Source organism: Micropterus dolomieu, linkage group LG18 (assembly GCF_021292245.1).
Source record: "Micropterus dolomieu isolate WLL.071019.BEF.003 ecotype Adirondacks linkage group LG18, ASM2129224v1, whole genome shotgun sequence".
NCBI lineage: Eukaryota > Metazoa > Chordata > Actinopteri > Centrarchiformes > Centrarchidae > Micropterus > Micropterus dolomieu.
Genome location: NC_060167.1, coordinates 37,714,921 through 37,727,329, shown reverse-complemented (window position 1 = coordinate 37,727,329; position 12,409 = coordinate 37,714,921). Strand labels below are relative to the sequence as shown.

Genomic DNA, 12,409 nt, shown 5'->3' with positions numbered 1-12,409 from the left:
AGTTTCAGGAGCGGGACCGCACATCAACCACGTCATCGCAGCATTTCCATAAATACCCACATGCCCTAACTCTTCTTCGCTCTCGTATCCTGCATCCCTCCCCCCCACCCCTTTCTCTGTCCTGCCTCCTGATCTCCTTCTTCCTCTCCATAGGGTTATAAGGGGGTCCGTCGTGACTACGGCGGATTTCCCTATCGTAGCTTTCCCACAACGCCTCGAATGTCTATTCAGCAACTACAAGTCACGTACATCTTTCTGTTTCAATCATCAATAAATCACTTAATCGTACCTGTTGATTGTGTGGTCCTTGCAAGTGAAAGTGCTGTCATACAATGGAAGTTGTTTAGGTTTTGTTAACTAAAGCAAAGCTGCCTGGCTGTGCTGAGGATGCTGCAAACTGATTTCTCATTTTTAGTTCCACAGTTGACTAAGTCAATGAAAACAATGATTTATTCACCTTCACGTTTTTCACCCAGACTTTATACACCACAACACAACACGTGTTTGAAATCCAGCCAGTGATGGTAATTTCATCTACAAACTTACCAACAGAGTACTCTCCATGTCTGGGGTTGTAGTCGTTGGTGTGCAGTAGAACCACACAGCCCTGGGAGGATCCTGTGTTGAGCACTAGTGAGGAGAAGGTGTGGCAAATCTGAAGTTATATTGTTTTGCAGTTGTAATGCGCTGCCTTAAAAACATGTTTCCTGCTTATAAACAGCGTGGCTGTGATTGCAGCCACAATGCTACAATGTGGTGATAGTTTAAATATGGACATGTTTAGCATTTAGAAATAAATACTCAGTATAAACCAATACTATTACTGTTTAGATGTGGCACTAATTTCCAAATCTCTTTTACCAAACTTTGTTAGACAGCTAGCTAACATGACACGTAGTAGGAAACGGCAGCTACTAGCAATTATAATGCAAACCCGGACTACACAAAGTGTAGGCAGCACTGGTTAAAAGCAAAAGCCTCATTCTGGGTGTTACATCAATAATGTCAGCATGTATGACAATCCTGCTGTTTATAATCAAAATATAGTAGACATTTACAATACATAAATTTTTTTAGCTGATGCTTTTATCCAAAGCGACTTACAATTGCTATACATATATCAGAGGTCGCCTCTGGAGCAACTCATCGTTTCACAAGTCCTCCATTTTTGCCCGTCCGCACTAAAACGCTTCCCGGACTTTTAAAACGAAAAAGAGAATCGGCAGTGTTTTCAAAGTTCTTCTTTTTAAGTTCTTCCTTTTTTCAGTTTCAGTCTGGGCGTGAGGTGCAAACGTTGCAAAAGGTCTCCGTTTTAAAACAAAAACACAGTAGTGTGGATGGGGCCTAAGTGTTTTGCTCAGGGATATGTTATTTGTTGTTTGTATGTAATTGACAGGGATTTAGCTTAACCCATATCAAACTGTGTTCAGCCATAAACATGCAGTAACTGTATGAGCTCTTAAATCATCAGATTCTGTGCAAAACTATCCACCAGCTCATTAAAGTCCAGGTCTCTGACCTGGGGCCAGTTTCACAAAGACAGACTGGTCGGCAGCGTCAGGCCAGTCTTCATTTTTGCTCTCAGAGTAATTAGTCTAATGCAAGTTAGACAAAGAGCCACGTTTCCATGATAACAGAGAAACCTGCTGACCAGTGGCATCAATCAGGAAGAAATGGCTCATCATTTGTGGCGTGTTGTGAGGCAAGCAATGACAAGGAAGAAGCTTTTTAAAGACCACAGTAACAACTTGGAAAAATGCAGCAGTGAAGAAACTCAGTCACTCCCAGGGAAACTGTCCTGAGTCTGTCTTTGATGCAACTGTCGACTATGGGGTCAATTCTATTTACTGTAGATCCATTTCCCCCAGAATATTAAATTTTTTTGTATTGATGCACTACCAGTAAAATATTCATGTAAATGTCCAGTTCCACCAGAAGGCAAACATTTTCTGCTGGAGCAAAGAGAGCTTGACATGGTTGCTAGGCCAGACATGTTTTTTACTTTGAAAATGCCTCAATGTAGCTCAGCTTTGTGCAAAGGATACATTTAGACATCTATCTGAAGTCTTACTATTAGATCTAAGCCACAGTCAGAATCTTTGTGAAATTAGGCTTGCTAAATCCTAATGGCTTTTGCACTCTGAGCTTACAGGAAGGTTTCCTTCTTGGGAAATTAAACATTTTCCAACCATTACTGTTGTTATTCATGCAGTTTAAGGAACAAAAATAACTCACCCCATAAACTCTCCTTCACTTGTTCTACACCCCTGTGTGCGTGTGCATCTCATGATGATGTCGCTTGGAAAAGTCACTGCTGTTGGTTGGGCTGGATTTTTATCACTGAGATCTGGATGCACTTTGTGTGTGTGTTTTGATTACATTTGTGTGCGTGTCTGTGCATGTATTGTCCGTGTGTGTGGGATGTTCTTGATTGAACCCAGGTAGCCATCTGACACACTGTGTGGGTATTGCAGCAATCAGGGTATTCTGACAATGCGTGGGGATCCCTCAGAGGATAATATATCCTGATGGGTTGCTGGGACCAGAAAATACCAGAAGGGGTTTTGTTGTCTTGCTGTAATTTAACCCACAATACAGATCTCTAAACCTTAACAGTAATGAGCAGAAATACCCACACATATGCACAAATCCATTTCAATAAAGGAAACATGGAGACCCCATGACACCAGTCTCTGCAGCACACATACCAGAGAAAAGGAAGAAAGTGCAGAGGACCGATAACTAACTAGCAGGGCTGGCTGTGGAGGTGTAGCCTACCGAGGGAGAGAGAGTATATAGATCAGATACTTTCCTGCTGCTTTCTGCCTCATTATCAGATGACACAGAAGACTGTCTTTGGTCAAGCTGCACAAAAAGATCCATCACAGCTACACGACACACTGCTGCGTGTTTAATGTGGGCAGGTATTGAGGAATGTTCCCACTCAGCTTTTTTGATTTATGTTACATTATGTTCTGTACATTATGAAAACTTTTCAAATATGTTAATGTAAATGCTTTGCATTCAGAAAATCTTCATTTCTGTTTGTCGTTTGTATTACATGGCTATATGTATATAACCATGTAATGTAAATAGTGCATTTTTTGAATTTGAATTGATTGTTTTGATGCATGTACTGTCTTTATGCATTGATGGATTGGATGACTGATTGGATATTTACTGGTGGATCTATCTCTCTCTCTCTCTCTCTCTCTCTCTCTCTCTCTCTCTCTCTCTCTGTCTCCTTCTTCTCCCAGAGATTGCTCCTTAGCACCATGAACAAGATGAAGAACTTTAAGAGGCGTTTCTCTCTTTCTGTTCCTCGCACTGAGACCATTGAGGAGAATGAGTTTACTGAGCAGATCAACCAGCTCAACATACAGCACACTCAGGGTAAGAACCCCTATTTCCCCGTTCAGCCATGGGGAATCTGTTAATAACCTTAAAGATCAAAGTTTTAAAAAATTCTTCCCAGATTATCACTAGAAATTAAACTGTTTTGAGTTTCAAAACCAACACTAGAGCCAGGCAGAATGTTGATATCGGACAGTTCTTTAAAACCCAATAACATATTCAGTGACATTTTCAAACACAAAGCTGCATTCATTAATATTCTATATTAAGAACTGAAAGTAAAGTAAATATCTGTCACTCATCGTGACAAACCCACAGAGAATTGTCACTCAATGCTGTAGTTCACTGAGCTTTAAAGGAGACCTATTATACTGCTCTTCCATATATATAGTCCTATATTGTAATTCTGTGACTCCTATATGGCAGCTTTGCATGATTTAAAGTTCAAAAAAATTATTCTCTGTTTTAGGGATGAAACGATATGAAAATTTCATATCACGATTATAATGACCAAAATTATCACGGTTATCAGTATTATCACGGTATTGCAAAAATGTGACAAAAAATAATAAAATGTACTGATACACACACTGAAACCATTTCAACAAGTTTTATATTGAAAACTACAAATACAATTGCCATTTTTTTTGCATAAAAAATAAAATAACAGCAAATACCTTTTGTAAACATATGAAAATCATCTTAGTGTGCATTATCAAGATTTTATATTTTATACTCCGTGGACAATTACATGAGAACAAATAAGTCTTTAGAAGACAGTGATAGTAACTGCAATGAGCCCAAAAACTGACATAAATACAGAGGAGTCTGTAGCGTTTCTAGATATGCTGGTTGGTTGACTAAACTGCATAACGTGTTATCATGTGCAGTGGACGAATAGACTCTGTCGACACACGACGCACACAGCAGCAGAACAACGTGTAGCCTTTTTACAAGAGCAGCAACACTGAGAGCTTCAGTTTACACGCTGTTAGCAAGTCAGAGAGACAAACCAAAGCTAAAAGTTAACTCACCCTGCGTTCACTATAAGTTCATTTTCTTCAATCAAGTTTCCCTCAGCACTCTCATAAAAACTAAAATTCAACCGGACTTCAGATTGACTGAAAAATCTCTGCAGCGTTGTCATTGACCCAAACAAACCCACATTGCTTTCTGCGCATGTGCGCCTGCTTCTGGGAGACGCTGGACAGTGTTGGCCGTGAGATTATAACAGCGCAGTTAACCGTACCTGGTTATCATGGTAATTAAAATGTGTATGGTAATAATAACCGTCGGGAATTTTACCATGGTTTACCGTTAAACCACTAATCGTTTCATCCCTACTCTGTCTTATACTGACTCTTCATGTAGGCCTTCATTCAGCCTGTCTGAAACAAGCTATAGATGCTCCTGTCTCTTTAAAGCCCCCCCTCTCAAAGCCCACTGTCTTCTTATTGGCCAAGACCTGAAGCATGTTACCAGGCTGTCGCTGGGTGGAACAGGCAAACTGAGCGTTGCTGTGCCGTTGCTGTGCGGAGCACATGACCATATATGGAACACCGGCTCCGTCTAGCTCCGTATTACGGAGCCGTTGGTAGAAAAAGCTGTTCAAAACAGACTGTTCAGAACAGGAGGGAATCTGAGGATTTTGCTCACTGGGATTTGTTTTAAATACTTTAACCTCATTATTTGTTTGCTTTGGCCATGTTTAACGTGAACATCCAACATTAACATTGCAGATAAGTCATAAAATGTGGAAAAGCATAATAGGTCTCCTTTAAACTGCGTTGCTTGTAGGTCTCAGATGACAGAAAAGATCCATCTTCAGCATAAAAGCCTGTACACACTCTTCCAAAACCCCACTTCAAAACCTTGGCATTGGACTTCAATTGTTAGCTGCAATGCTGTCCAAACATAATCTAAGGGATACTGGGCTGTACAGTATCCTTGGAAATTTGGGATACTGGAACAAAATCAGGGAGAGTAACTTTAAAGAATCATTTGCACAAACGTGAATTACTGTTATGTAACTGTCAAGCGTGGTGGTTCTGTGGGTTGCCAGACTACTATATTTTTTGTAACTGCACTCATATCCCAAGGATTAGAGTTTTGACAGGGTAGCCACTGGTAATTGTATAACCACTAAACCATTGGTTAATTAAGCATGATCAAAGTCCTGAACCCTGAGCTCTACTTCCTTGTGTCTTTTGGTCCCTGTGTGAATGAATAGCTCGTGTCTAATAATAGAGCACAAACTGCAGTCTCGTTGTGGGTGTTAATACCAAATACAAAAGCCGTCCTTCCTTCCGTGTCTGTAGCGGACCCTCACAGATTAACTGGGATTTTTCCAGCTATGACTGGTACCACCACCGGCACTGAGCCACGGAGGATCAGCAGGCTTCTAAGGAAAATGAGGGTTACGGTGGGATAAGTAGGGGTAGGTGATGCAAAGGAACTGAATGCATTCAGAATTAGGTTTTCGAGTGTCTCTTATGTAGAGATTTACTGTGAGTACAAAGACATGGAATAACAACGAACTGGGTGAAGACATTAGATCACAGAGCTACCAGGATGGTCAACACTTTCATCTTACACAATATCACCACTGTGCATTGCTGTTTATAGCTATTTGCTTTCAGGTCAGGAACTAAGCATAGATATGATTCCATATATTTAGATTAAATGCAAAAAAGCCACTAACAAATGTGAAGTCAATAGAAGAAGAGAATGGAACTCTTCAGGATCCAAGGTCAATCTTGCTTGTATGTTACCACTTATGTCATCTAATCAAAATCAGGAACTAAAGCTTCTGCCTGCTGTGTAGGCATAGAGCTCAGTTATTGTGTTAGTGAGATTGCTGTGCAGCTGCCTGACAGAGAAGCAGCTGGATATGTAGTTTAACCCCCCAGAGTACATGTGTCTGCATCGCTGTCTGATCCTGAAGGTCAGGAAAGAGGTAAGCAGACAAAGACAGACAGGGAGAGAGACACAAAGAGAGACCCGAACCCAGCAGCCGTCTGATGTTTACACTCCTCTAATCTTTCCCGTTCATCTCTCTCTTCGATCTTGCTCTCTCTCCTATATGATGGATTATATCATGCTCCCACAGAGGGAAAACATCATCTGACATTTTGCAAGGATATAATCACACCCCCAAAATATTTCTGTTGCATGCGTGGTATATTATTGGATACAGTTAATATTAAGGGTAATATAGTGTATGTTTAAAGTACACTACAAAGACACAAATTTGCTAATTAGCTTGAATACAGAGAGCTGATTATCTGATCTTAGTGTAAAGACTGAAAGTAGGGGGATACTGCTGGCATTGCTCTGAGTTCAAAAATGTGCCTTAAAGCTCACTAATCAAAGATTTATTTGGTGTCTTGAATACGTACATGATATGAAATGCAAAAATAACAATGGAAGTATTTCTTTAAATATCTCAAATTTTCTTTTTGTGATTCTCTGATATTGTTTCTCACATTTTAAAACAACAGCAAGTCAATCAGTCTCAGATCACTGAGCACTATGAACTCATTAGCATCCCCAAAGGCTGCATACACACACACAAATACACCCCTGAGATGCAGTAACACCTTAACAACAAACACAGTGTCAGTGCTGCTAGGCTAGTCAAATGTTATAGATTTTTTTAACAATACAAACACAGGTATATTCTCAAAGGTTATAGTAAGTATGTATGTATGTGTGTGTGTGTGTGTGTCAGTGTCCTTAGGGGTAGCCAGGATTTACTCCCTGACTAAGCACTAATATTTCACATTAGGCAGAATCCCCTTGTTCACTTTCCATATATTAGTGCATTTAAAGCTGCTTTGCTGAGCTCCCATACGAACGTGCTACTGTAATGTTGACAGTAATCACATAAGCCTCCATGACAGATCAGAGCTCTTATGAGAGCTTCTTCTTGATCAGAGTTGAAAACCAATTGTCTCTGCAGAGAATGTGCTGCACGTAACACATCCTGATTAAAGGACTAACAAATAAAACAGTACTCTGTGACAGTGAGTTGTTGAACCAGTATACGTTCATTTTGTTGTTGTGTTGTTTCTTTCATTGAGTGTTTCCTGTTTGCGCTGTGTTACTTACCTCTCCTCTCATTTCAGATCACCTCACTTCCTGCCCCTTCCTAGTTATGTAATTTTCTGCCCCGCCTGCATTAGTTTCATTATGTTCCCTATTAAACTCCCTAGATTATTTTAGCCATCTGCTTCCCTGCCTTCGTGCCAGATCGTATAGTATTTCTTGACTGGGTCTCTGCCAGTGTTATTCCAGTTGTTATAGCAGCATGTTAGCATTGTCCAAAGCCGGTTCTTGTGAAATAACCTGTACTGACTGCACTCCTCTGCATAAAGTTGATCAAATTAAATATCTTGGTGTATGGCTCATTCAAATCACACATTGCTCATGTCTTGCGCAAAGTCAGCTTTTGAATCAAAGACATAGTATCTGCTTGACACATAGTGTTCGTAAGAACTTTGTCTCTCAACTTATACTCCTGATTTTTGAATATTGTGATGTTGTCTATCCAGACGCTGTAAGACCAGACCAGGTCTGGCTTAATGCAGCATATAACAGACTGCAGATTTGTCCATGGTTGTCTTTTTCTCACTCAACACTGTTTGCACTTTAATGGCCATCTCTAAATGTAAGACATACTCTCTGGCTTCACCTTATATTCAAGTGTATTCATTTTAATTATCCTCCTTATTTATAACAATACATTGTTCCCTTTACTTCAACTGATTTTAGTTAGGCATTCTGCTGAGCTTTGCTTCTCTGTCCCTCGTGCTAGAAAACAACTGGCAAAACACCTTTTCTGTTTAAAGCAGCAAATTGGAATCATTTATCTGTTGATATTAGATCCATATCATCACTTGGGATGTTTAAAGGGGCATTATGGAGTTTTCAGCGGCCACTAGCGGTGCGGTTTTAAGATTGCAACCAGGTGTGTGTGTCACTCAGGATGATGGGGGAGGGTGGGGCTGGGCTCTTCCTGAAGTCCACGACCATCTCCACTTCCGAGCGTTGAGCTCCAGACTGTTCTGGCTGCACCAGGTCACCACATGGTCAATCCCCCACCTGTAGGCGGACTCATCCCCACCAGAGATGAGCCCAATGAGGGTGGTGTCGTCCGCAAACTTCAGGAGCTTGACGGACTGGTGACTGGAGGTGCAGCTGTTGGTGTACAGGGAGAAGAGAAGGGGGGAACGAACGCAGCCTTGAGGGGAACCAGAGACATGTTTTCCCAGCTTCACGTGCTGCTTCCTGTCTGTCAGGAAGTCAAGCCCTTGATTTTAACCTTCGTTGGAGAACTATGACCTGGATGACTGAGAATCTTCATAGACTCAATCAACAGTCAAATAGCCACACAAGTCTCGCTGAGATCATACGCAAAATACTGGGTCCTGAGTTGTTGTTTTAAGTTTTCATCAGTCAGGAGGTTTTTACACAGAGCTGAAGTTGGTCTCCTCCTCTCCAAGTGGAGCTGATTACAGCAGGTAGGCCTAATTAAGCTCGTTAAACATCCCGTTCTTCCAACACAGGCGGACACAGACGTGAGTCCTACAGCTGATCTGCGGCTTTTGTCGGCCGCAAATGTTTTAATTTACCAAACTGTCGCGATTTTATTTTTGTGTTGCTTTTTCTGTGCTGGAGTTATTTTAAGAACTTTATGGCTTTATCCAGTTTGTTATTAAATGTGTAACGAACTTTATCTCGTGTCTCTTCATTATACTCCCACACAAAAAAGCTGCTTTAATGGTCAAGCAAGCCTATAGTTTTTCATTATATTCCAGTCAAATCTGATGTTCATTTATAAATGTTGCTCATGGATAGTGGTTGCAAATAATGATGCCTGTGCATCGCTTTGTATGGTGTCGTGTTGGAATGCAGCTGTCCTCACAGAAGCTGATGTAGGACGTCACAGCGTCTGTAAACCCATCCAGATTGTTGGTAGCAGTCCTGAAAACATCCTAGTCAGTGCAGTCCAAGCATGCCTGAAGATCCTCTACAGCTTCACTGGTCCATTTCTTTGATGTCCTCACTATAGGTTTACAGAGCTTTTTGCCTGTAAGCAGGAATCAGATGAACCATCGCGAGTGTCCCAGTGGAGCGCGTGTGGCGTGATGGGCACTGCTAACTGTGGTGTAGCAGTGATCCAAAGTGTTCCCCTCTCTGGTTGGACACTTACTGTCTGTATTTGGGGAGTTCTTGGCTGAGGTTTCCTTTGTCAAAGTCACTGAGAACAATGACAAGGGAGTCCGGGTTTGTCTGCTCCACTTACAGTATCAGGTCGGCCAGCATGCGCTGTGTGTCGTGCATGTTGGCGTGCAGCAGAATGTAAACACCGACCAGAGTGAATGAAGCAAACTCACGGGGGGAGTAAAACAGTTTACAGTTAATGATAAGAAATTCCAGATTAGGAGAACAGTGCTGCAGAATCACGGTCACGTCGGTACACCAGCCATTGTTAATAACAGACACCTCCACATTTTCCGCTCTGTAGAGTTGGAAGCCAACCAGCTGCAGCGCGGAGTCCGGTATTGATCCACACAGCCAGGTCTCCGTGAAGCAGAACAGAACAGAAAATGAATAAAAGTCTCTGTTTTTCCTCACCAGAAGCTGAAGTTCGTCCAGTTTGTTGCACAGTGAGCGCAAGTTGGAGAGAAATATCGCCGGTAGCGGTGTGCCAGCGGAGGCGCACGAGCGACCCGGCTCGTTTCCCTCTCTTACGGCGCTTCATTTGGCTAACAACACCGAGAGACCCTTCACCAAAATGTCCAATAATTCCACTGCCAGAAAAGTGGGAAATAAATCCGCTGGAGTTGTTCCCCTGATGTTCATGAGCTCTTCTCTGGTGAAAGAGCTCCGGGAATCACAGCCGAAAAAACAAAACAAAACAAAGCCCACCTAACTCCGAGGCAGCTATAGACAGCGCCATCTTGGATGATCATTTAAATATCGGCACAATCCTCCTGGAAAAAAAGCAGCGTGACAGCGGCTATAGACAGGCAGGGAGACCTTGCCTACATCGTTAGCTCGCCTGCTGCTTTCAGTAACTATCTTTACTATCTGTGTATCTTTCACCAGAGGCTCTGCAAAGTCAGCACAGCTACATGTATTGAATGATAACGAAACAGGTAGTGAGCTGGACTGAATATTATAACCAGATTGTGTCACACTTTATAACAGTTAGACTGCAGTAAGTAAATTTAATGTAATGTCAGTGGATGGCTCTTCCTCTGGATTGTATATTATGTGGGTCACGTTAGTTACAGCGACTGAGAGGTGGAGAAGCTGTGTACCTGAGTATCGGTAAAGGCAATAAATCTAAATTGAACGTTACGAAGCAAACAGCAGCAGATCTGAGCTAATGTAGCGTTAGCTGGCTGCATTACTATAGGATAGTAAACAAATCGTTCCACATTTGCTTTTTACTGTTACATCATGTCTTGCAGGCTTTGACACTTGGGTCGCGTTAGTTGGTAAATTAATGTGGAAAGTGATATAACTTTGCACCGTATAACATTAGCGACTGCTCGGTGTTAGCCGGCGAGCTAACGTTACTTTCTTTGTGTTTCTGCAGCTTTACTAACGCTCACTTTGTTCTTTCTCGACATCATCTGAACCTGTTTGGTCTGATGGGCTTCAGCACATAAACCTTTATTGTTGTTTTGTATCCTCACGTGGAGCCCGTGTTTTACTGTGAGCCGGTTGTTTTATGGTGTTAGCGGACTGCATGTCGTTAGATGCCGTGTTGTCGCTGTAGTACGAGAGAGGCTTGGGAGCACACGGCTGAACCCAACCCGGAGTCCCCACATTAAAAGCAGAATAGTGGCTGATGCAAGCAACGGAGAAAACAGGCGTGTGCTTCATTTCTAAGTGAGTTTTGAGCCCATTGACAATAAGGCAATGAATTAGATTTATTAAAATCAAAAACTTACATATAGCTCCTTTAAGCACGCCTTGTCTTCTCACCTTTAGATGGACTGCTCCTTTTATCAATGAAGCTGTCATATTGTGTATATATACTGATATTTATAACTGAGTGTATTTTGATGTTATTTGGTGATCTACTCACACTCTACTGATCATCTAGTATTGGCTACATCTTATTGTTGTAATGTCCTGAAGGTTTTATTAATTATAATCAATCATTAATTATGATGAATTATTATTATTGCTGTTGACTTTTATTTTTTCACTCCTTTGTTGTAGTGATTGTGATATATGTTAGGACCCCCTCGAAAATGGGATAGTGCATCTCAAGAGGTTTATCCTTAAAAAGTAAATTTGAACATTATCTTGTCATTGTGAGGATGTTAGCATGCTGACATTAGCATTTAGCTCCATTGTCTCTATTGTCTTGTTTAGGATTCACATCTTTTTTCATCAAGGTTTATGGCACTGAAGATGACTTACACTGAGTTTTAAAATGTTTGGAAAATATGTATCCTTAAGCAAGACTTAATGACTTAATGTATTGACCAGCCTGTAGGTTTTATATGTGAATATGAAAATGTCCTCAAACAAAATGTGGGGGTTCATTCTGTACTATTTCCACGGTTATTCCCTTCCTGAGTCCCCTTTGCCTCTTCCTTCCTGTCACTGTAACACAGTTTAAGATGGAACTCTACACAAAAAGCATGTGGTGCACAATACTGGATTGTCCTCCAAGATAACTAACAGGCACCCATCCACACCTCACAGCAATCAGCCATGTCTGATGTGTGTGCTCATATCAGCTTTCACCTTTACTGACCCTAATTAGCGTCGGGAGATCAAAGAAGCGCTGTGGCTGTGATATTGAAATGACTAGCAAACAGGTTGTCATTTCATCCTGCCAGCCCATTTAGACAATCAGTCAGTTAGAGGCCTCTCTGTAGCCCTATCTGTCTGCCTGCTTTATCTTTTTAGTGGAGACTTTTACATGAGTGTGTGTGTGTGTGTGTGTGTGTGTGTGTGTGTGTGTGTGTATGTGTGTGTGTTAAACAGTGCTGAATTTCCTGTAGTATGAGAGAGGCCATAGGTC

General features: G+C 41.5%; 1 protein-coding gene across 1 annotated transcript in view; it reads left to right on the top strand.

Annotated features, from left to right (window-relative positions):
- cdk18 (cyclin dependent kinase 18) overlaps nt 1-12,409 on the top strand; it is a 64,272-nt gene that overhangs the window by 21,329 nt on the left and 30,534 nt on the right. The window contains exons 2-3 of the mRNA XM_046075721.1: nt 3,258-3,393; nt 5,673-5,776. Of these exons, the coding sequence (XP_045931677.1) occupies nt 3,258-3,393; nt 5,673-5,776 (240 nt within the window). The remainder of the gene's footprint in view (nt 1-3,257; nt 3,394-5,672; nt 5,777-12,409) is intronic.